At 32.6% G+C, this 27207-nt stretch overlaps 1 protein-coding gene across 1 annotated transcript in view; it reads left to right on the top strand.

Moving 5' to 3' along the window:
- Positions 1 to 27207, top strand: part of KCNH5 (potassium voltage-gated channel subfamily H member 5) — a 477427-nt gene that overhangs the window by 382926 nt on the left and 67294 nt on the right. The window contains exon 10 of the mRNA XM_051977789.1: positions 21455 to 21651. Within this exon, the coding sequence (XP_051833749.1) occupies positions 21455 to 21651 (197 nt within the window). The remainder of the gene's footprint in view (positions 1 to 21454; positions 21652 to 27207) is intronic.

The following is a 27207-nucleotide window of genomic DNA, read 5'->3' as shown; positions in this document are numbered from 1 at the left end:
CATGTATAACCATCTGGTCCTGGGGATTTTTTCTTAGGGAAAAATGCTCTGTTTAGTGGAATAATTTATTCTTGGCTGCATTCTAAGTTCCTTTGCCTTTCGGAATATCAGATTTCAGCCCCTTTGAAACTTTAAGGTAAAAGCTGCTAGATTGTGGGTGATCCTTATTGTGGTTCCTCAGTATTTGAATTTTTTTTTTTTTTGGCTTGCTTGCATTATTTTTTCCTTGATGTGATAGTTCTGAAATTTAGTCATGATATTGCTTTGAGTTTTAATTTTGGGGTGTCTTTTAGGAGGTGTTCGATGAATTGTTTCAATGGCTATTTAACCTTCTGATTCTATGACATCAGGGCAGTTCTCTTTGATGATTTCCTGAAAAATAGTATGTATGCTCTTTTTTTCACCATGGTTCTCATGGAGTCCAATAATTATTAGATTATCTTTCCTAGATGTATTTTCCAGGTCAATTGTATTACATTTTTTTCTATTATTTTTTTTTTTTTTGGTTTTGCTTAACTGATTCTTGATGTCTTATTGAGTCATCCATTTCCATTTGTTCAATTCTGATTTTTAATGAATTATTTTAATTTACTTTTTTTAAATTTTTAAATTTATTTTTACTTCTTTTTGTATTTGTCCAATTGAATTTTTAAATGAGTTATTTTGTTCTAGGGATTTTTTTTTTCCATTTCACAAATTCTGTTTTTTAAGGAGTTATTTTCTTTTTCCATTTACAAATTTTGTTTTCCTTGGAGCTATTTACCTTTTCCAATTCACAAACTCTGTTTTTCAGAGAGTTCTTTTCTTTTTCCATTTTGTCAAATCTATCTTTCAATGAATTATATGCCCTTTCCAAACCTTCTTGCAAAGTTTTCCTTTCCTTTCCCCATTTTTCTTCTAGCTCTCTTTTGAGTTCCTTTTTAATTTCTTCTAGAAGAGCCTTGTGTGATAGGGATCAGGTTATATCACCTTCTGGGGCTTTATCTGGAGACGATCTGCTTTTAGTCTTCTCAGGGTTTGAAATCTGTTCTCTTTCATCATAGAAACTATCTATAGTTAGTGTTCTCTTTGCCTTTTTACTCATTTAAAAAATGTTGGGATCTGCTTTTAGAGCAAGGGAGGTTTTCAAAGCTTCTTCTACAAGCCACAGCAAGGAGTCAGCGAAGAGGCAGCAACTGTGCTGGGATTGTGCTGACTCACTTCCAGGGCTGGGTGGATGTGCCCAGATTCTGTGAGACTCTGGCGCTTTAGGGTTCACTATTAACCTTTTGTGTTTGTGTTACATATTTTATAACTTTTCTGCTGATCTACTGGCTTGCAACCAGGGCAGAGTAGCCAACACTGTAGTAGAGTTTTTCCCATAGATTTTCTGTGGAATAGAGTCTGCACTGTCCAAGGAGACCACACCCTGACCCAAGTCTGCACAGCTTGCACTGTTGCCTGGCCTCCCACCATACCTAATTGAAACAGACATTTTCTGGTGATCTTTAAAATGATCTTCTTCTGATAATTTGCTGCACTCCCAATATTCAATTCTGTTAGTCTAGAACTAATTCAGAGGCTGAATTTGGTAATTAGTTGAGATCATCGGAGAAGGTCAGATAGAAATGTGTGTCCTCTCTGCCATCTTGGCTCTGCCCTCCTTACTGTCTATCTTAAGCTGCAATATACTCAACTGATTTTGGACATCTCAAATTGTAAGACCTGTCTTATTTTCAAATTCCATATGCCCCAAACAAAATTCATTATTTTTACCCTTAAATCCTCCTTTCTTCCCAGCTTTTCTATTACTGGAATGATCACTACTATCTTCCCATCTTCCAGGCTGTTTTTCTCAGTGTCATTCTCATCTCCTCACATAGACTTACTCATCCTACATAATCTATCATTTGTCAAATCTTATCATTTCTATCTTCATAACTTCTTTCATATATATCACTTTATCTTTACTCACACAACCATCACACTTGTACAGTTTCTCTTTACCCCTTGCCTAGGATACATGTATTACAATAGCTATATTACTTCAGGTATATCATTCTTACTGATTTATCTATAAATTATATACTGGAAGCTTTGGGAACCATAACAAATTTAAGTTCTTATTTCAGTGAAAAAAACCAATTCTGATCAAAATGAATAAGTATCAACCTGAATTTCTGGGGCAGAGTTGATTAAAGGAAACAGAATAACTTAGAGTTAAAGTCTGTCTATTAGTCTAATGTATAATTTAGTATCTTTTCCTGACTAGTACATTATGACTATTGTACTTCATTTCTTCTCCCAATTTGAAGTTCCTTTTTCTTTTACAATTTTATCTCTCTCTCTCTCTCTCTCTCTCTCTTTCTCTCTCTCTCTCTCTTTTGCATCTCTCTCTTTTCTTACAAACTACACAGAGTACAGAAATAAATTCATTATGCATAATATTTAATATGCTTTAATGTCTTCCAGTTTTTAATTCCTTCTCTGTAATTAGCTAATGTGAAAAGATCCATCCTGGTAGCAGAAATAGCTAAAGTATTTCAGTGCCTTGACAAGTATATTGTCCTATAACATAGAACATAAAAGTGCCTTGTATTTTCCCAGAACAATAGAGCCTTACTCCCAAGACATTTTTTTTTCAACTTTTTGCAAGTGTTCCCTTTTCTTTCTCCAGTGTATATTGGCCATTAGTGTAGCATGGGTAGGTTTGTAAGTATGAGAAAAAATTTGATTTTTATTTGTTTTTGTTGCTTTATATGAAGTTCTTGTCTATGAACTCAACCATTGGTTGATTGGAGGAGTGGCAAAAAGAGGTAAAAGATGGAAATTACAAGGATTAAAATGACTAATTTAAAATGTTAATTTGTAAATATAATGAATTTCATTCAGGAAAGATTAAGAAAAAAATCAGTCTTTCATAAATATTTTCTAGTTTCTCAGAGAAAGTTGAACTATGCTAGTTCTTATATTTCAAAGCTTGCTCTTTGCTTTCACTCTGAAGAAAAAAAGTGGAATTGGAATGAATAATATTTTGCTATTTTAAGAATCTGTAAAAGTGTGACCACTGCTATCATGAATACTTGTCTTCCCTCATTTCCTGGTATTAACAGTCAAGTGCTTCACACTTTCAAGATCTAAAAGGGTTTTCCCAGGACCTCCTACAGTGAATGTTTTTTTCTTTGTACCCTTTCTGTGTTTTTAGAGATACACGATGATAAAGATAGTTTAGATCTATTACAGAAATTTACACTTCGCTAATTCACTTACCAAATAAAGGTGCAGACATTTCTCTATCCTTTGAATGAAGCTTAGTTTGATCGTTTCCTTAGACCTGAGTTCAAACCTAGTCTTAATTGCTTACTATTTCAGTGACTCCTTAGTTCAGATTCATTCCACTGTTGTCTGCCTGTTTTCTTAACTGCAAAATGGCAATATTGCAATTCCTTTCCCTTCTTGCACTGTGCATTCCAGCCAAAGCCACCTTCTCATGAAGCTTTTCCTGTTTTTCCCTAGTTGCTGATGTTCCCTTGTTAAAATTAGTTTTGTATGTGTTTTGCATTTGCTTATGTATGGATGTTTCCCCAATAAAATATAAGTTCCTTGGAGACAGGGACCATCTTGTTTTTGTGTTCATAATTCTAGAGTTTAGGGCAGTACCTGAAAAATAGTAAGCTTTTTTAATTGGTTGGTTAATTAATTTATTGACTAATTAACCTTAACATTTGACATGTTAAGGATCTGGAAGGTGGGTGAATATTGGAATCCTAAGTCAGTGCTTATAAGATAAACCATTCATACACAGATGCCTGAGTAGATGAAATAGATTTAAAAAAATAATTTTGAAGTGACTCATAATTTAATGAATTTTGTTATATAATTAATCAAATTATTTCTCCTATGCACCTAGCGATGTAGCTCTTATTATAATGATAATGATAATAACAGTACCTTACAATTATATAAAGATTTATGTTTTCCTCAAAGTGGGCACTCTATTTCATTTGATACCCCTAGGAGTTAGGGCAGGGAGGTATTATTTCCCTCATTTTACTAATGAAAGGATTATAAAATGGAACATCTATAATATGGTTACTATTAGTTTCCCATAGATTTTAGCAGTATGATGGGCTTTATTTGATTACTTCTCTATTGTTTTCTTGTTCAAAAGAAAGGAAAAAAAATGAAAAAACACATGTTCTAAGGTCTTTGACTTAGCCTAGGCCAGGATTTTATTTTATTTTGTTTTTATAAAAAGAAATTCTATTTTAGAGAATGTATCTCTAACATGCTTGGTGATTGTTTCCAGAACTGTAACACATATTTATTTCCAATGAAATCTTATGTATTGATTCTCAGTTCATCATATTCAAAGTACTAAGTCTAGAAAGATAAAAAGTTGCTTTGATTGATGCTATTTGAGAAGTGATACTACCAGAAGTATGATGTAATAAAATACTGGATTGATAAGAAGACCTGGATTTGAATTTCATCTATTATTTATTAACAGTTTGACATGGAATAAATAACTTCTCTCTGAGTTTCATTTTTTCTCATAGAGTGAGGCAGGTGGATAAGATAATTTATGGAGATCATTTCAGTTCTAAAATGATGATCTCGTTACCTTATTCATGTCACCCAATACATATCTCTTCCTACTTAATATGAGGTAGTTAGAAAACTTACACTTTTTCTTAACTGTATAGTTTTGTATTTATATAATTCTTATATGGTGCATGATATAAGTTTGTTGATTATAGCAACTTTTTTTTTTTTTTTTTTGCTAAGACATTTAGGGTTAAGTGACTTGTCCAGGGTCACACAGCTAGGAAATGTTAAGTGTCTGAGACTAGATTTGAACTCATGTCCTCCTGACTTCAAAGTTGGTGCTCTATCTACTGTGCCACCTAGCTGCCTGACTATAGCAACTTTTGAATACTATAGAGGGACTGATATCTATCAATGGAGGAAGTAACAGAACTGATTAAGTCAAACCTTTATTGATGTGGTATAACATAATACTTGAGCAAAATGGTTACAGTGATACAGGAAATAGACAATTATTATTTATAAATGAAAATCATTTTAATACATCAGCATTTTACTTAAATAATACACATAATTGCCAAAGAATCAATCATAATTCATCTGAAATGACTATGATACATAATATATAATATTTCTAGTATCTATGCTATATCTTAAAGCTTCAAAAATGCTAGATATTATTGCTATTATAGTACATCTGCATAGCAATAAGCACTTTAGATTTACTAACTCAATTCAAATGCTATGGATGCAATAGTTCACTGATTCTACTGGTTGGCTATTGGCATCTAACATGATTTACCACTTAATTTTGTTTTGTAAATGTTTACCTCACTGAATAATTTGTAATTGTTACTTTTGGCATTGTACCTCACAGACCATAACACCAGAACTAGAAGCCTTCAAACTGAAAGTAGTGCTCTAATAATGATGAAAGAATTGGCCTATATTTTCAGTACTTTGATTTTTTTTTCAGTGCCTTGCTATTTTTGAACTTCTTGAAATCACTTCTACTTTGTTGTCCTGCTTCCTATAATCATGCAGTGATATACATCACAAGGCTTGATGCAAAGAACTGAGAAATATATAAATAGAACAAACAACATCTTTCATGCTGAGTGCTATACTTTCTACTAATTTTAGATTTATGGGAAGAAATTAGTCCTCATATTCTTCAATGGGATAGCAAAGATTATTTGGATACAGTGGAAGCTGACCTAAAACTAGTATTTGATTCTTTAGATGTCTGAAAATTCAAAGGCAGACCTTTCAAGATGAATGAAAAGTCTCTCCTTTTGCCTTTCATGTATCATACCTCCATACATTCACAATTCCATCCAAGATTTACAGATTATTTAACATAATTATGCACTACTGCCTGGAAGAAGTAAGTTAGCCACATATGTTTAATAATTTACATGGCAGTCCATCTCCCAGTAACTCAGAAGTCAGCTGTGAATTGAATGCATACAAAGGAATGTGAAAAGGTATACATAAGTTGTATTTCAACATAAATTTTATCCAGTTCATATTCTATGTGACCTGCTAGGCTGAATATAAGAAATGCATGATGTATTAGAAGAAAAATGAACATGGTAATTGAATATATACTGGATAAATTTTTATGTGCATTTTGAAAAATTTGGCTGCTAAGTTTTAGCATAAATTTAGCATTATTCTGGTAGAAACAAATCAATTTCATATTTATTTTTCTATTTTATAGCAGCACTTGCCAAAAGTGAAGGCCCTGAATTTCATTTTTTCTATTAAAATAAAATCAGGCAAATATTTTTCTGATAAATCAGATTTGAAAAATTTCAGCCAGTGACTTATAAAAGGTATTATAGGATTGTTATTTCACTGGAAGTGTCCTAAGAAGACATCTCATTCAACTCAGTTATTTTGAAATCGAGGAAATGGAAGTTTGTAGTTTAAAATTTTATTTTTTCTTTCCTTTTTTTAAAAAAGCATAAATTTTCTCGTTCCCATTAAATTCCTTCTCTCATTGAAAGGTAAAAAACCAAAACCCATTGCAAGTATGTACAGTAATGCAAAGTGAATTTCTGTATTAACCATTTCCAAAATAAAATTGAAAATCTTCTTTGAGAATAAAGGATGAATAGCAAGCACAAACAGCAACAAATTGTTTTTCAGAATATGGATTAATATTCAGTTCCAACAGTGCATTAGTGCACCTGTTTACACATAACTGTTGCACCATTTATCATTTAACTTTCATTGTATTAGTAAATCTGATGAGTAGAAGGTAGCACCTTGGAGTGGCTTAAATTTATATTTCTGTAATTATTATTGATTTAGCACACATTTTCCTTCTTACAATCATATTTCATATTTTGTTTCCCCACAATTGCATGTAAACAATTTTTTTTTTAAATTTGAGTTCCAATTACATTTCATGTAATACATGAAAACATATTCCCATGTAGGTCATTCTGTAGAAGAAAAAAGACAGACAGAAACTCAGACACAGACACTCATACACAAAATCCAAGAATAATATAGAAAGCAAAGAAAAAGTATCTTTGGTCTATTTTCAAAATCTAACCATTATTTCTCTGGAAATAGACAATACCTTTCATCATAAGTACTACAGAATTTTCTTGGATAATTGTATTGCTGAGAATAGTTAAATTATTCACAGTAGAACATCATACAATATTGTTGTTACTGTGTATCATTTTCTTCTGATTCTGCTCATTTCACTTTCCATCAGTTCATATAAGTCTTCTTAGGGTTTTTGCTCATGATTTATTTTAGCACAATAGTATTTCATCATAATCATATACCATCAATGTCCATCTATTCCCCAGTTGATGGACATGCCCTAAATTTCTAATTTTTTGCCACCATTAAAAGGGCCACTAAAAATATTTTTGTACACATAAATCATTTTCCTTTTTTTTTTTTTTTTTTTTTTTTTTGGTCTTTGTGATATAGACCTAGTATTGGTATTACTTGGTCAAAGAACATGCATATTTTATACAACTTTGAGCACTAGGTTCCTAGTTGTTCTCCAGAATGGTTGAATCTATATATAACTTTACTAATAGTACATTAGTATTTTAATTTTCCTATATCCCTCAATATTTATCATTTTTCTTTTGTGCTTTATTAGCAAATCTGACAGGGATGAGGTAGTATCTCAGAGTTTTTTAAATTTGCATTTCTCTCATAACTAGTGATTTGGAGCATTTTTTTCCAAATCACCATAGATAGTCTGATTACTTTGTCTGAAAACTGCTTATTCATATCCTTTGACCATTTATCAATTGGGGAACAACTTGAATTCTTACAAATTTAACTCAGTTCTCTATATGTTTTGGAAATGAGGCTTTTATCAGAAATACAGGCTGTGAAAGTTGGTTCCCTGATTTCTGATTTCCTTCTGATTTTGGTTGCATAGGCTTGGTGTAAAAACTTTAAAATTTAATATAATCAAAATTGTTCATTTTGCATTTTATTTTGTTCTCTCTCTTTTGTTTATCTTAAGTTTTTCCCTTTTCCAATGATCTGATAGGTAAACTATTCCTTGCTCTCCTAATTTGCTTATCATATAACCTTGTATATCTAAATCATTTTGGCCTTATCTTGATACATATAGTGTGAGGACTGGTCAATGCCTACTTTCTGCCAAACTATTTTCCAGTTTTCCCAGCAGTTTTTGTCAAATATTAATTTCTTTTTTTTTTTTTTGCATTTGTTTTTAAGATTTTTGAGTTCTAGCTTTTCCCCCTTAATTTCACATGTAGTTTCTTAATTATAAGTAGGGATACAAAACATTTCGATAAAAGTCAAGTTGTGAAAGAAAACAAAGATTAAACATAAGTTAAAAAGAAAGAGAACAACAGAGAGAGAAATAGAAAAGGCTTCGATCTGTATTAAGCTTCAATCAGTTCCTATTCTGGATATGGATAGAATTTATCATCTTTTCATCTTAAATCCTTCAAAGTAGTTGTGGATGACTGTACTACTGAGAATAATCAAGTCATTTACAGCTGGTCATCCCAAACCATTGTTATTATTTTGTATAGAGTATATTTCACTTTGTTTATGGAGGACTTCCCAGGGCTTTTTCTTTTTGTTTACTGAGAGCATCTTGCTCATCATTTCACAGAGAATAATAATATTCAATCCTATAAACTTACTTCAATTTTCTTTACAATTACTATTGCTAGTTGTATATCTCTCATTTATTCTCTCTTTCCTTTTACCTTGTCCCTCTTTAAAAGTGTGTTGCTACTGACTACTTCTTCCTCCAATATACACTTCCTTTTATCACTCTCTCCCCTTCCCATATCTTATTTTCTTCCTATTTTTCTGCAGGATAAGATAGATTTTTATACTCTTATTGAGTGTGTATGTTATTTCCTATTTGAGCCAATTCTGATGAGAATAAAGTTCACTCACTTCCACCCTGCTCCCCTTTCTCCCCTGAATTGTAAAAGTTTTTTCTTGCCTCTTTTTAAAATGACAGGTATTTTGTACCATTCCACTATTCCCTTTCCATTTCTCCAAGTACATTCCTCTCTCACATCTTAATTTCATCTTTAAAAAAAGATATTATCCCTTTATATTCAACTCTCATCTGTGCCCTCACACCTGTGTCTATATATATTTCTTATAATTGACATAACAATGAGAACATTCTAATGAGTTACAAGTATCATTCTGCCATGTAGGACTGTAAACAGATAAATCTTGTTAAATCTCATATAATTTTCCTGATTACCTCATTATGCTTCCCTAGAGTTCTGTATTTGAAAATCAAATGTTCCCTTTACCTCTGGTATTTTCATCAGAAATGCTTGAAAATTCTCTGTTTCATTGAATGATTACCTTTTCTTCTGAAAGATTATACTCAGTTTTTCCAGATAGGTAATTCTTGATTGCAATTGTAGTTCCATTGCTCCCTGGAATATCATATTCCAAGCCTTTTCATCTTTTAATGTAGAAGTTGTTAAATCTTGTGTTATCCTGAATTGCTTTTTTCTGGATGCTTCAATATTTTCTCCTTGATGTGGGAATTCTGGAATTTGATTATGATATTCCTGGGAATTTTTATTTTGGGATCTCTTTCAGCAGGTAGTTGGTGAATTTTTTTCATTTCTATTTTACCCTGTGGTTCTAGAATACCAGGAAAGTTTTCCTTGATAATTTCTTGAAAGATATTATCCAGACTCTTTTTTTGACCATGACTTTCAGGTAGATCAATAATTTTTAAATTATCTCTCCTCGATCTGTTTTCCAGGTTAGTTGTTATTCCAATGAGATATTTCACATTTTTTCTATTTTTTTATTTTTTGGTTTTGGCCTATTATATCTTAATTTCTCATAAAATTATTTGCTTCAATTTGCTCAATTCCGTTTTTTTCCTGAGGCAATTGGGGTTAAGTGACTTGCCCAGGGTCACAGAGCTAAGAAATATTAAGTGTCTGAGACCAGATTTGAATTTAGGTCCTTCTGACTCTCAGGACAGTGCTCTAACCATTGTGCCATCTAGCTGTCCCTCAATTTTCTTTTTAAAGGAATTAGAGTCCTCAGTGAGTTTTTACTTCTTTTCTCAATTGGCCAGTTTTGCTTTTTAAAGCATTCATCTCCTCATTAGCTTTTTATATTTCCTTTTGCACCTCTCTTAATTCTTTCCCTAATTTTTCTTCTAGCTCTCTTACTTGATTTTCACAATTCCTTTTGAACTCTTCCATGGCCTAAGCCCATTTCTTATTTTTCTTGGAGGCTTTGGATGTAGGGGCTTAGACTGTTATCTCCTCAGTGAGTGTTTTGGTCTTCTTTGTCATCATAATAACTTCCAATTGTCAGAAACGTTGGTTGTTTTTATTTCTTTCTACTCGTTTTCTTAGCCTATTACTCTGCTTTTAACTCTGTTAAAGTAAGGCTCTGTTTCCAGGGTGAAAGGTGTTATGTCCTAAGCTTCAGTGGTTTTGTTTTGTGCAGCTCTTTTTAGAAATTCTTCTAGGAATTTGATCACAAGCAAGCTCTCTTTTCTGCACTGGAACTGTTAGTTGTGTTAGTACCACACTGTAGCTATAAGATCTAGTGTGTTGGCTAGGGCTGGAGCTCCACTGGAACTGCACACTAGACTCCCTCTCCACTCTCATTCCTTCTGCTGTCCCAGGGCTGAGAGATCCAGAAACCCCTATAGCACTGCTATTGATTCAGAGGTTCTGACTCACTGATGCTGGAGTCTGTGTAGGAGCTGGGGTCAGGGCTAGGTTTGTGCTTGAATTGTGTGCTGGGCTCCTATTCTAGTTCCACTGACTTTTCCTGCAGACTAGAAGGTCTTTGTTGTTTCTGGGCTGAAAAGTCTTTAAGCCACCAGTACTGCCACTGATTCAGAGGTTGGCCAGGTCCAGGGCTGCAGCTGGGTGTGGGGCTGAGCTAGCTCATTCTGCATCAAGACTGGACACTGTATTCCTACCCTGGTGTCAAAGGCCTTTTGTGTTGAGCTTCTAAATTACTTTCACTAGAAAATGTTATACTCCAACTTTTTGGGTTTTCTGATGCTCTAAAATTTGTTTAGAGTCATTTTTAAAAGGAATTTGGATCAGTTTGGGGGAGAGGTTGGGAAAGTTCCTGCCTTTATTCTGCCATCTTGTTAAGCCTCGCCAAATAGTAATTTCTTATCCCAGAAGCTGGAGTCCTTTACCAAACAATAGATTATTATAGTCATTGACTATTGTATCTTGTGTACCTAACCTATTCCACTGATCCACCGCATGATTCCTTAACAAGTATCAATTAATTTGGATGATTTTTCCCCCGATGATGGATGGATGAATTTTCTCTGATATTCTTGATTTTTTGTTCTTCTAGATGAATTTTCAAATTGTTTTTTTCTAGCTCTAAAAATAATTTTGGTAGCTTTATTAATATGGCACTGAATAAGTAATTTAATTTAGGTAGAATTGTCATTTTTATTATATTAGCTCAGCCTACATATAAGTAATTGATATTTTTCTAGTTATTTGGATCTGATTTTATTCATGTGAAAACTGTTTTGTAATTGTGTTTATATAGTTCCTGAGTTTGTCTTGGCTGATAGATTCCCAAATATTTTATAATGTTTACAGTTACTTTTAATAGAATTTCTCTCTCTGTCTCTTGCTGCTGGACTTTGTTGTTAATAATGAGTAGAACTGCTAATGATTTTAGTGATTTGGTATTCTATTTTATATCATGCAATTTTGCTAAAGTTGTTAATTATTTCAAGTAGATTTTTATTTATTTATTTATTTTGTGAGGTGTTTGGTGTTAAGTGACTTGCTAAAGGTCACATAGCTAGAAAGTGTTCAGTGTCTGAAATTGGATTTGAACTCAGGTTTTTCTGACTCCAGGACTATTGCTCTGTCTAATGCACCATCTGGCTGCCCTATTAAGTAAATATAGTTGATTCTCTAGGATTTTCTAAACATATCCTGATATCATCTGCAAAGAGCAATAGTTTCATTTCCTCATTGCCTATTATATGCCTTTAATTTCTTTTTTCTTTTCTTATTGCTAAAATTAATATTTCTAGTACTCTTTTGAATAATAATGTTGATTTACCCACATTTACCCACTTTCTAAAAATTGAATTCTTACTCATCTAAAATTTGAATCACATGTCATCTCTTCCTGTCATATCTCACATATAATTTAATCAATTCAAGTCGCTAAACTTTATTTGAGCACTTGCTGTGTGTCAGGCACTGTATTAATCACTGAACATGTAAAGATAAAAACAAAATAGACTTATCAATGGATTTATATTAGTATCGCCAAATAAGATAAGAGAAATAGGCTCAGACATGATACAGTTTGAGTCCAAGAATTTAAAGTCTCTTAATATGTTTATTAACATATGGAAAGCCGCAAATAAAATTTTCTACATTCATTAGCTAACAATTCCTTCATAGGGAATATGCAATATTCCAAGGATTTTATTAGAGTTACCTTGTGAAAGGAGAAGAAAAAATGGGAAAAAAGACAAAAGCAAGAATAAAATAAAGGTAAATGTTTGCATATTTTTTCTTGATATATAGAAATATTTACTTAGAGAAAAGAGATGGTCCAAGCAAAGAAAGAGCAAAGTTCTCACTTCCCAGAAACCATTCTTCAGACAAGAGTCACAGAGTGAAGAAAGAAAGAATATTTAAGTAATAATATCCATGAATAGAAGATTAAAATTTAGAGTATCACAACAAGAATAAACTCAAGTAATTTAGGCATAGATTTTGGCAATGTAAACAGAAATTATGTGTGTGCTAAGTAGGATATGGGGTTAATGGGAGAAGACATAGATCATCTTAGTTATACCAAATGAATCATAATAACTAAGGGCTATCTTAAAGAAGCAAAGGAACAATATAAAACAAATCAATGGGAGAAAACATAAAGAAGTCAATTATAACTTTAAATATAAATTGATAAAATGCTCCCAGATTTTTTTAAAAAAGGGTAATTATTAATTGCACACAAACAAGACACTTAAAACAAAGTTATTTAAAGAGGGGAACTGATAAGCTGGAATAAAATGTATTTTTCCAGGCCATGACAAAATCATAATGTGTGATAAAATAAGAAATAAACATTTATATGTCTATATCAAGAAAATCACAGGTCAAAAAACAAAACAAAAATTAAGATAATGAATCAAGGAAATTATATAAAAGCACTATGTTCAATGAAGTGAACATGTAATTATTAAATCTATGGATCAAATGCCAAAGTTTCTATATTCTTAGAGAACATAAGCTAATTTTCAAATAAAACATTGCTAATAAAATATCAAAGAAGTCTTTAATATTCTTAATAACTGCATAAATAAACGCAACATAATAAGCTGAATAAATTCAAAGAATAAACACACAGTGATAGAGATTGTCAGAACACCAAGATAAGGTCAAAATGGGTTCATGACCTAGGCATAAAAAATGACATTATAAATAAATTGGAAGAGCATAGGATAGTTTACCTTTCAGACACGTGGAAGAGGAAGGAATTTATAACCAAAGAAGAACTCGAGATCACTATTGACTACAAAATAGAACATTTTGAATATATCAAATTGAAAAGTTTTTGTACAAACAAAACTAATGCAGACAAGATTAGAAAGGAAACAATAAACTGGGATAACATTTTTACAGTCAAAGCTTCTGATAAAGGCCTCATTTCCAAGATATATAGAGAATTGACTCTAATTTGTAAGAAATCAAGCCACTCTCCAATTGATAAATGGTCAAAGGATATGAACAGACAGTTCTCAGATGAAGAAATTGAAATTATTTCTAGCCATATGAAAATATGCTCCAAATCATTATTGATCAGAGAAATACAAATTAAGACAACTCCGAGATACCATTACACACCTTCAGATTGGCTAGAATGACAGGGAAAGATAATGCGGAATGTTGGAGGGGATGTGGGAAAACAGGGACACTGATACATTGTTGGTGGAATTGTGAATACATCCAGCCATTCTAGAGAGCAATTTGGAACTATGCTCAAAAAGTTATCAAACTGTGCATACCCTTTGATCCAGCAGTGTTTCTACTGGGCTTATACCCCAAAGAGATATTAAAGAAGGGAAAGGGACCTGTATATGCCAAAATGTTTGTGGCAGCCCTGTTTGTAGTGGCTAGAAGCTGGAAAATGAATGGATGCCCATCAATTGGAGAATGATTGAATAAATTGTGGTATATGAATGTTATGGAATATTATTGTTCTGTGAGAAATGACTAGCAGGATGAATACAGAAAGGATTGGCAAGACTTACATGAACTGAGCAGTGAAATGAGCAGAACCAGGAGATCACTATATACCTCAACAACAATACTATATGACGATGTATTCTGATGGAAGTGGATTTCTTTGACAAAGAGATCTAACTCAGTTTCAATTGATCAAGGATGGACAGAAGCAGCTACACCCAAAGAAAGAACATTGGGAAATGAATGTAAACTGCTTTCATTTTTGTCTTTCTTCCCAGATTATTTTTACCTTCTGAATCCAATTCTTCCTGTGCAACAAGAGAATTGTTCTGTTCTGCACACATATATCGTATCTAGGATACAATATGACATATTTAACTTGTATAAGACTGCTTGCCATCTGGGGGAGGGGATGAAGGGAGGAAGGGGAGAAGTCGGAACAGAAGTGAGTGCAAAGGATAATGTAAAAAAATTACCCAGGCATAGGCTCTGTTAATAAAAAAGTTATAATAATTAAAAAAAAAAGATTGTCAGAAAATGTAATTGAAAAGACATCTTTTTTTAATGTTAATATTAAAGCATATATGTGTTTTGTACCTTTACAAATTGATCATATACTAGGCATTAAAATAAATAATTAGCATCCAAAGACAGAGATAATAAATACATCTTTTACAGACCATAACACAGGAAAAATAGTTAGAAAAGGAAATGAGTAAAAGATTGTGAATAAAAGGGGTCTGAGTTACATCATGCTGTGTACTTAACAGATCAAAAAGCAAAGCATAGGAAAAATGACTATCTTATAAGAAGTGACAATAAGGAGACAATAGGTTAAAATTAGTGAGATGGAGCTAATTCATAGTAGGGAAGAAAAATATTATCTCTGAAAACTTACATTAATAATGACAAAGAAAGAGAAACATTAACAACTGTATAGAGAGAATTAATGAATTGAATATGAAATTTAAAAACTAAAAAGTAAATAAACAACTCAGACAAGAACAAAAGAAGAAATTTTTACTAATTATGAGAGGAAAAAGTAAACTTCAAAGCTCCTTTTAAATAAAGACTTACAATTTTTCAACTTTATTATCCTGGTTGAAAAAGAAAGGACAGGATGAAAAAAAAAGGACAAATTACTCAAGTAAAAATGAACAAGATGAATTCATGATAGAGATAAAATAAAGATTATTGCCCACAACTACTATATACAACTTATGCCACCAAAATGAAAATTCAAAGGAAAAAGATGAACATTTATAAAAATATGTAATACTCAAATTATCAAGACAAAAAATAAAATGTATAAATAACTCAGTATCACAAAAAGAAATTGAATAAACTGGAAACTTGGCTGTAATGGCTTTCCTTTATGCTGGCAGATGATCTTTTTTTTTTTTTTTCTTGGTTTCTGAATTGTTTTGCTATTTCATACCAAATTCATAAGTCTTGGATTGATTAGCTCAGAGAGTTATTTCAACCTTATTTATACCTTATTTCTACTTATTTATGGAAGTATTCTTATCTGATAAACATATCAGAGCTAAGTGGGAGTGACTGAGTGGTTAATTAGAGTTGTTTATCTGGTTTCTCTACTTTTAAAAATGGATTTTATTCATGATAAAGATAAGTTAATTTCTATTAAATTTTGAGATATATTTGCTAATAACTAGAGAATTATACATTGGAGATAAGAAGGGGAAGGAAAGAAGAGAACCTTGAAACACATAGCACTAGATTTAACCACAAGTCTATATTAATGCCTTCCTTTTCAAGCTGGAGACCGGGTCTTTATTAAAATTACACATATTAATCTAGTAAACAAAACTTTTCCCTCAGACCACCCCTTCTAACTTGTGATTTCATGTATATATCAGAATGCTGCTTTGAGGACATTTTTTCAACAATGTAGATCAGCAACCACTCTGAAACTTCCTATTTGTAGAAAGCTGTCTACAGCACTGAGAGGTTAAGTTACCTACCTATTCCTGGTCACAAATATAGTAGGATTCAAAAATGAAACTTAAATACAAGTTTTCCTTAAGTCAAGTTAACATGCACTTATTTAAGTGATTACTATATGCCAGGCACTGGACTGAATATCAGGGATATAAATATATGGAGAAGGAAAGACAACCCCTGCTCTCAAAGAACTTATATTCTAATGGGGTAAAGACAACACACAAAAGGAAGCCAAAAGGGGAAAGAGGTCAAAAAAACCTGAAGAGGGATTTGAGAGCAATTTGGAGAAAGTTTGGGAAAGTAAGAAGTGTACACTGGAGAGAATGAAGACACAGCTGGTCTTGAAATGAAGGCCCCAGGAAGAACAAGCCAATCATATGGAGAGGAACAAAGAATACTTCCAATGAAATGAAGACCAAGGGTCAGTGATCTTTTAGAATGAAGAGGTTTCAGGGACATTGTAAAGAAAATCCTGGCGTACCAGAAATGCAAACTGGGGGGGGGGGGATGAGGAGGGAGTAGGGTAGAGGAGAGAATGACTGAGGCCAACTCAATATCCATTAAATGTTGCTGCCTTACAAGAGAAGTCTTGTTTTTTAAATTACAATGATTTCAGATTCTCAGATAAAAATTTTGATTCAATACAACATAAAGATAAAGAATCGCTAATTCTATCATAAATAGATTCAAATATTTGAACATTTATATAGTATCAAAAATTGAATTAAAATTAAATTGTTCATTCCTTTAATCTTTGCTATAGAAAAATTCGAAAGAAATAAAAAATACATATCAAGGAAAAGGAAAAATCAGCTCCCTAATACCTCAAACTATCACTATGAAAATTTTATTGAAATTGTTAAAGGAAATTATGTTGTTTTAAAAATAGTTTCTCAGTTTTACAGGAGAACTGAATTTCAATGTTTATTTTGTTTAGTACTGTTTCTTGTTTAATACTATTGCAATAATTTGTGACACAATGGGTAGAGTGCTGGGCCTGGAATCAGAATGATGAGCATTCAAATCCAATGTTACTAGCTTGTGGGATCTTTTACATATCTTTTACATATCCTCCCCTGGAAAATGAGGATAATAATAGCACCTACCTCCTCCTCCTTCTTCTTCTTCTTCTTCTTCTTCTTCTTCATTCAATAGTGTTTTATTTTTATGAGGCAACTGGGGTTAAATGACTTGGAAGTGTTAATTGTTTGAGGCCAGATTTGAAGTCAGATCTTCCTGACTCCCAGGCTATATCAATATTCGTTTTTGGGAGATTTTGTGTTCTAATTTTTTTTTCTCCCTCCCTTCCTTATTTTCCCTCTCCCCAAGACAACAATTTGATATAGGTTATACATATACAATCATTTTAAGCCTATTTCCATATTAGTCATTTTGTGAATGAAAAATCAGGACAAAAGGAAAAAAAAAAAAAACATGAGAAAGAAAAAACAATCGTTAAAAAGTTAAAATAGTATGTTTTGATCTGCATTAAATGTCCATAGTTCTTTCTCTGGATGCAGATGGAATTTTCCATCTCGATTCTACTGGAATTTCCTTGAATCACTTTATTGTTGAAAAAGAGCAAAGCCCATCACAGTTGATCATCCCATAATCTTGTTATTTCTATGTACAATGTTCTCTTGATTCTGCTTATGTCACTTAGCATCAACTCATGTAAGGCTTTTCAGCCTTTTATGAAATCAGCTTGCTCATCATTTCTTATAGAACTATAATACTCCATTACATTCATATACCATAATTTATTCAGTCATTCCCCAATTGATAAGCATCAATTCATTTGCAATTTTTGCAATTTCTTGCCACCACAAACAATTTTGCACATGTGAATCTTTTCTCCTTTTTTTATGATTTCTGTGGGATACAGATCCAGTAGTGACATTGCTGGAGTTATACAAAGTTTTATAATGTTTTGGGTATAGTTACAAATTGCTCTCTAGAATAGTTGGATCCATTCATAACACCAGCAAAAATGCATTAGTATTCCAAATTTCCCAATCCTCTCCAGTCTTCATCATTTTTTCCTGTCATTTTAGCCAATTGAATAGGTATGAAGTGGTATTTCAGAATTGTTTTGATTATAGCACCTACCTTTATGAGTTATTGCTAGGATCAAATAACATAATATTTGTAAAACACTGAAGATCGTAAAGCCTATATAAATGCTAGCTATTGTTAATGGCATTTTGGATAATAAAACTTTAATTTTATTCTATATAACTAATTCTGAGAAAGCACACATGCACACACACACACACACACACACACACATAACAGTATTTGAGAAGAGGAAGATTTTAGAAAGTTATTCTTATATTGCAAAGTTCTTCAAGGATCATAATTTCATCAGTGAAGTTACATCCTCCACTGATGCAAATCACAAACTCTTCCATGCCCTAGTAGACCATATAATGAATGTTGCTGAGACTAAAAAAGATATTCTTTCCCTCTGACCAACCTTCAGGTTATGAGCCTTTCAAATTTAGCTTTGGCTAGTCCTTAAAAAGCAGTACTATTACATGAAACTGAATGCCTCTTTAAAATTATCCAAATACTAAACATTTCTCCATCATTGTCTTCAGATTTCTCTTTTCAGTCGCCTGAAAGTTTCAGTGGGAAAAGATTATTTCTAACTGTGAATAATTCAAACACAATTTTAGTCAATCTTGTCTTTAGAGTTTTATCAATTTGATATAGAGATAATGATTAAAGTTTTGTAATGGATTGATTCAATATTTTATTGACATGCTCATTTTGGTTTTGGACTGGGTATATGGGGTATAGAAAGAAAAGTAATGCTAAGTAAAAGATTTTAAAAATTATAATAAATGGAATTGTATATGAATGGAATGGGAGAGATTGATTTCAGGGAAGGAAGATGCGGAGTATGGGAACAAGGATTATAAAGAGATGAGAAGATAAAATACTGGGGGTACATGTGAAAGAATTTTTCCTAGAGTGAAAAAGAAATTTCATCTTCTGGACAAATTTATTTCCATTGGGTGACAATGAATGAGTTTACCTTTAAGGACAATAAAATGCAAGTGATTTTAAGATTTGTAGCATGATCTGTAAATGAAGAGACAATTTTCTTTAGGGATCCTTAACATATGCTTTAAGACACTAGTATTATTTATTCTATAACTACAACTATTTTATATACAATACATAGGTACTTAATAAATGTTTTTTGACTTGATTATTGATGGGAACAACTGCTGGATTTTCTACTCAGAGAATCTTGGTCAAAATTACAGATTTAACATTACCTATGTGATCTTCCCAGGCTCCAGGCTCTCACTTTTAAAATGAGGTGGTTGGACTATATGCCCTAAAGTCTTTTTTAATTACAAATTTATGATTTTATTATTTTATCAATGTGGGTGCTTTGATTTTCTATCAAAAAGCTTTAGAGTATAAACAAGAGTTTTATTTATAAATAAATAAGGATTTATTTATCAAGGTGGGGAGGGATATTTGACAAGTTTTCTATTCTACTGATAATCACAGTATTTGTGATTGATACATTGATCACATTGTATCACGTTGTAACCACATTGATTACAATTGATAATGTATCCAATACATTGGATACATGTATTGTATCTAATACATTGATATTGATAAGCACAGCATCTCCATATCTTGTCATTCTCTGAACTCTTTATCAATGTATATCTATTTGCTCCCAGATAACCTATCTAGCACATCACTCATGGTCTTGGCTATGATTTCTAGTAAGTGATGAAAAAACGTTCATCATGAAGACTATTGACCTTCATTCTCAGTTCATGAATGGCCTGCCTTCTTTTTTGGTCATATAAAAAAAGCCACTGCTTTTATACCACCTCCTAGATTCACACCATGACTGGCAATTTGCTGGAAGCTGTTTACACCCACAAGGTGTTTTTCTATTTTATTTTGCATCATCCACAATTGGAATGCTGTGAATAATAATATCTAGTTCCACAATAAGCAAATGCCCTAGCTCTTATTATTCAATTCATATGTTAGCTCTTCCAAGTTTTGTCAATAGCCAGAAATGATTTTACACTTCACTAAGATCACTGCTAAGCCAAGAGTCAGGAAGACTCATTTTCTTGAGGTCAACTCTACCTCAGATACTTACAACTATGTGACTGGAGAAATCATTCAACTGTTTGCCTCAATTTCCTCATCTGTAAAATGAAGTGGATAAGGAAATGGCAAACTATTTCAGTATCTTTGCCAAGAAAACCCAAATGGGGTCATAAAGAGTTGGACACAACTGAACAAAAACAAAATGTTGAATCAGTTATCTGATTTAATTATATACCATTATAATCATTAATACATTGTTTTTCTTAATCAAGACACATAGTTACACTCATTATGATCGCCACCAGAGCTTAAGAATAGAATTTATCAACTAATCAATTTAAAGTTTTAGTAATTCTATGGTACTTCTCTATTTTTTTGTTTTTGTTTTGTTTTTTATTCTGCCTTTGCAATTTTCAATACTTAGAATAATGTCTTTTTCATTTGGGGACCTGAACCTGTGATTATCAGTAGAATAGAAAACTTGTCAAATATCCCTCCCCACCTTGATAAATAAATTCTTATTGAAAACTCTTGTTTATACGCTAAAAAATTTTGCTGGTGTACTATGGTTAAATGACTTACTCAGGGCAACATAGCCTGTGTGAGTCAAATACAACATTAGAAACACAGACAATACAGACAATACTCTTACCTACAATACAACTGTGCTCTGGTCAAAATTTAAGTCCTCCAAGTAGATTGGAAAATATTTAGGTTGATAAGGGTATCAACTACCTGGTAAAACAATTCAAAATTATATATGGATTTTTTGGTCAAAGATTAATGATTCTTTTGGTTTTATGTTTAAATAATCTAAAGATGTGTTTCTAAATATTACAGCTTTCTACTTCTAAATTTTCTTTGAAAGTAAGATATTATTGGATTTAACATATATTTTAACATGCTTAACATATATTGGATGACTTGCCATCTAGGGTTCGGGGTTGGGGGAAAAAGGGGAAAATTTAGAACACATTTGCAAGGTCAGTGCAAATGTTTTGAAAATAAAAAGCTTTAATTTTAAAAAAAGGAAAGTAAGATATTAAAGAATGACTAATGGATAAAGATTGGGACATAGATAGAAGCAGACATGGGATACTTTAATAAGTAATAAAATCCTTTGTCCTATTCTTCAGGGAAAGGTGATGTGTTCGGAGATATCTTCTGGAAGGAAACCACCCTTGCCCATGCTTGTGCCAATGTCCGGGCGCTGACATATTGTGACTTACACATCATAAAGCGGGAAGCCTTGCTGAAAGTTCTGGATTTCTACACAGCTTTTGCAAACTCCTTCTCAAGGAATCTCACTCTCACTTGCAATCTAAGGAAAAGGGTATGTTGTATTATATTCACCATGCTAGTAATAATGGTAATAACTTGTCACAACAATTAAGATTAAGAAATTTGATTTAGTTTTGCATCACTAGATCTCTTTATGTATCAAGTGACATAATTTCATGTTTTCTTTTTATTTTTTTAGGGTTAAAAAGGTAAGGAAGATGTATTATGTATCATCTTAAATATGAATTTTCATGGTTTCCTAATCATGTTGTAAGGGAAAAAAAAACAAGAAAAGTAAGGGGATAAATTAATATATTAAATAATTTCCTAAGATTGTTTTAATTGCTAAAAATATAATTGCAAACCAATGTATCTCTAAATTTGTCAGCTCATTTTATAATCAATCCACAGAACATATTATCCTTTAATCCTTTAAAAGATCATTTTTATCTCAAAAATTAATTAGCTATAAGGGTATCACTTGTAAGTATTGTAGATTTAGTGTAGTTTTAATTTGTACTATAGCTGAGGGCTTAGTCTTCATTAGTTCTGTCTTCATCACCTTTGTCTCTATTATTGAATAATGTGACAGAAATTTGATTTATGTGAAGAGATCTCCAAGTTCTGACTTAGATTGCACTGATGACACTTTTATGACTAATAATGAAATACATTTTCAGATAACTCAACTTAAGGAATTTCATCAGAAAATATTGTCCTTCTTTGTGAAGCATTTTAAAACAGCTAAAATCACTTCAGAAGCATCATAACTCAGTGGTGAAAGAATTGATTGTAGGGTTAAGAGGATATATCAAGACCTGCCTCTGGTACAAAGCTGCTGTCCATGAACTAGTCAGTTTTCTAAGCTCCCAAGGAATTGCAGGTCTGTATTAGCAGAAGAAATTTGCACACAGAGATTTCCCTCATAACCATGAGTTATAGTTCCAAACAAAAATAACATCTACCAAAATCCTCCCTATTGGGGAAATGTAGGATTGAATATATGATATAAATTGCCATAGATACTATTATAGAATAAAAGGATCACAACAGAAATTAGTAGGCCATAAAATATAATAATAATTATTATTCTTACTTATAATAACTTATTTGTAATAATAATAATAAAGTGCCTTACAAAAAGGATTTCATTCTGTCCTCACAACTCTGAAAGGTAGGTCTTATTAATATCCTCATTTTTATATTATCATATTTATATTATCTCATTTATTTATAATATGCTCTTATTAATATACTCATAAGGAAACTGAGGCAAACAGAGATTGTTAATTGATTTGCCCAAGATAACATAGTTAGTAAATGTTAGAGACTGAATTTAAACTCAGGTCAGTCTATTGAAGGGTTTGAAGAAGGAATAAAACAAAATTAACTTCTTAGTATTCCAAGAAAGGAAATGGTGGCTGAATGATAGTTTATTTAATAATTTTATACTTAAGGAGAAAAGTTTGGAATTCCTAATTGGCTTTGATTGATTGGGATTTGATTGATGGAAATTGAAATTGATATAATTTTAATTAACTACGGTGTTTCTGTTACAACTGTCATCCATCTCACAACTGTTTGTTTAAGAGGTTTGTTTAAGAAGTCTGTACTATATAAAATGGTGCTAAAAGCAAAGCCATATGCCAGAGGATTTCCCAAAAAGTAGCATTGGATGTTAATGATTTCAAATAAGATTAGACACATTGAGAATTCAGAGAGGAAGGACAAGAGAAGAAAATTACTTCCTGATTTAATATCAATTAAAATGTCCTCAAGGTATCCAGCCCTTTAGAGAGTTTGGAGAGAGGAAGGACATATACAATACAACCCAACTTCTTAGATAAGAGGTTTTCATCAAAGTTTTCAAAGAATTTTAATTGTACAGTTATTTCACATACACACATAAATACTCACACACATATATATGTGTGTTATATATATATATATATAATATACACACACATGTCTCTACACCAATATATATATCATATATAGACTTTTATATATGTCTATTTATACACACATACACACATATATGTGTCTGAGAAGAAAACGACAAATCACTCGAATATCTTTACCAAGAAAACTCAAGAATAGTATTGACAGTCTATGGGGTCACAAAGAGTTGGACATGATGACTGAAATACACATACATATGCATGTATACACACACACATATTTCATAGATATACCACATATTTAACATATAGGAACTATATATATATATATATATGTATATATATATATATACACACACATTTAATTTTATATGTTTATATTGTGTGTGTATACATACATTTTTTATCAGAAGATATCACATAGAAAGAATCATAGCATTTACTTGTTTTCTATGCCAAAAAAGGCATGGTTGCTCTCTTTTTAGGTAACATTAATATGGGAAAGTATCATAGATTTTTAAACTGAAAGGAAATGAGGAATCATATGGTTCAGTGCACACATAAGGAAACTAATAGTAAAATAAGAAAATTTCAATTTTGCCTCCCACTCTACAATCTTTCCCAAAAGGACATAATTTTGGTAATAGTCTTTTTAGAGAAATGAAATATTTGTTTGTGTTTCTTTTTTAGGTCAATCTGTAATTAAACAAGCTGCTTCTTCTTCTTCTTCTTCTTCTTCTTCTTCTTCTCACAAGACATTTTGCTGAGCACAGATAAATTTTTAAAAAAAGTTTGAGATAGGCCCCACCCTTTAGGAGCTTACATTCTACTGGACAGGGGAATATATAACATGAATGCAAATATAGTACAAGAAAAATTGAAAAGGGAGAAAATTAAGTAAAGGTTTATAATAAAGATATAATAAGAAAAGAATTCTGAGTAAATGATAAAGGCGTAGAGTTTGAGACTACAAATGAAGTTAATTAGATTGCCTCATGACCTTCAAAAAACTTCATGTGCTAGTGATCTGGTTTTGGAAAGGCCAAGTCAAAAATTTAATACAGAGAGAGTCAAATGACAAAAATACAAGTTGGTTCAGGATCTGAATCTAAAGCACTGCATCAGCTTATAAGGTCAACCCACATATACAGTGGATGTTGTTGTGATCTAGTTCAGATGGATCTGAATCGGTCCCTGTTCGGGCACCAAAATGTGGTGAGCTTCTTCTTCTCAAAACACCGCCAGGTAATAAAAGTTCAGATCTTTTATTATCTCCAATATAGCCCGGTTAGCTTAGAGGCCTATCTCTCTGCTTGGTTCCAAAAGCTCTCTCCAAATGTTGCCAAATCCAAAGGTCTGGTCCTTCAGCCTCTGCCTCTGCTTTCTTCAGCCTCCAGCCAGCTCCATTCTTCATGTCATTCTGGTGAAAAATCTCCAGGAGAGCCTCTGTCTGTTTCTTTTATCCAAGAGGGAGGAATTGTGGGATATGAGAGAGAGGGATTGTGGGTTTTCTCCCATAGTGCTCTCTGGCCCCAAGAGCTTCAAGGGAGGTGTGAACTCATTGAACTCCAATGAGTAAAGGTGTGAACACAAGCCTTGTATTAATTAGTTCTACTTAGTACCTTGTTTCAGGTTCTGCCCAAAACATCTTCTTGTAAGATTAGATCAACTCTAATTAGTTAGCAGTTAGTAAGGATTCCAACATCTCCCCCTTTCTTTTGTTAGATGAAAACACCAAAGGAAATAGGAAATCTAATCAGATTAGTGGGTTTCTGAAGGGGTACACATAAATCCATCAATATGGGCCAGAACTTTGTAACCGATATACATGGTATACATAAATCCATCAATATGGGAGGCATTACACATAATTTACATAAGCACATAGCAATATAACACAGGCTAGTAGTAATGTAACAAATAACAAGAATCAACCTAAAAATTTACACATGTCCATAAGTCCTAGAAATAGTCCATAAGGAATCCATTGTCCATTAGTTCATGTGCCAGGAATCTAATAGTTCCTGTAAGCTCTGAAGTACTGCAAAAAGTCTCATCACCAATTTTTCATCTTAAGGAATCCAATGATTCTCGCTAGTTTTTCAAGAACTGAAACACTCATCTTGTCTTAGGAAATCCAATGATTCCTGGGATTTTAAAAAGTTCTTTTAACAGTCTCATTGTCAGCCATCTGATTCTTTCTCCATCTGTGGAAATATAAGCATATCCTCTTCCCCAAACAGTTGATCTAATTCCCTTCTATTTACCAAATTTGGGATTTCTCCTCATCATCTGGTAATTACATTGGAGTTGTTTGCATTGGATATTGTCTTGTTGTCTTAAAAGGCCTGTATTCTTCCCAACTGTAATCCTGATTGCTTTTCTGTTGGTTGATGACATCAGAGTTCTGAATTTCTAAAGTCTCTCTGGGTGTAACCTCAGCTGCTATCATGCCCCACCTGTCCTTTGATTGATACTTTGGAGCTGGGCCTTGCCTCTCTTTCCTCTGGGTCAATATACATTTAGAGGCCCAATGAAAGCCTCGGTTACATTTTGGACATGGGGTTTTGGGTTTTCTCTCACCCTGTCTTCTCATTGTATTTCTGTATCTACATTGGGCTCTCAAATGTCCAACTTTTCCACAATGAAAACATCGATGAGTTTCTCTAGAATTCCTCTGCCAAGAAGGACCTTGTCTTTCCATGTTCATCATAGTCTGGGCATAATAAGCATTTGTGCCCACTGTGGCACAGCGTCTAATGATCTCCTCTAAAGAAGCATTTTTGTCTAGCCCCCATATAATTCTCTTGCAAACCTCATTGGCATTTTCCTTAGCCAAATGTCTAGTCATTATTTCTGTGGCAGCATTATCTCCAAAGGTTCTTATTACAGCTGTTTGCAAACGTCCCACAAAATCTGCAAAAGGTTCATTGGGACCTTGCTCTATTTTTGTGAAAGCATTATTTCCATCTTTCTGTCCAGGGAGAGAATTCCAAGCTTTTATTGCAGCCTTAGAAATTTGCTCATACACTATTGTGGGATAACAAATCTGTTCTGAACTCTCTGCATACTGACCTTGACCAGCTAGTTGGTCAAAAGTGATTTGTCCTGTTTGCCTATTGTGTTGGGCTTGAATCCTACATAATTCATGAAACTCTGAAAGCCACAATAAATTTTGTCCCGGTTCTAGACATGTTTTAGCGATGGATTTCCAGTCATTCGGGGTTAAGATTTCATAAGACAAATTATCCAGTAACATCTTCACATAAGATGATGTAGCCCCATAAAGAGTGCAACCCTTTTTCAAATCTTTAATTTTTCCCAAATTAAAAGGAATGTATTTTCTCTCTTTTTGACCTGAGGAGTTGAGCTCTTCAATCACAGGATATGCATTTATAAAATCAGATATATCTTCTCCTTCATTTTTTGCTTTAATTAATGCTTTTTCTAATCTTGTCAAATTCTGCTTTACAGGAGAAGTTGACTGTGTTTCTGTCTCTCTCCCTCCCCCTTGTTCCACCCATGAAGGGTTAATTGCAGGGGGAGGGTCATGAGATGTGGAATCACCTAACTCCTCCTGCTGTGAAGTATCATACTCAGAATTGTAATTAACTCCATTCTCATCTGATTCATACTCCTTTTCACCTAGTAAAGTTGGCACTTCTTCCTCCTGTACTTTCCTTTTCATCATTCTATCACTTAAATAA

The sequence above is a fragment of the Antechinus flavipes genome, chromosome 2, assembly GCF_016432865.1.
Source record: "Antechinus flavipes isolate AdamAnt ecotype Samford, QLD, Australia chromosome 2, AdamAnt_v2, whole genome shotgun sequence".
NCBI classification, from domain to species: domain Eukaryota; kingdom Metazoa; phylum Chordata; class Mammalia; order Dasyuromorphia; family Dasyuridae; genus Antechinus; species Antechinus flavipes.
Note: the sequence above shows the minus strand (reverse complement) of the source record. Positions and strands in the feature narration are given on the sequence as shown.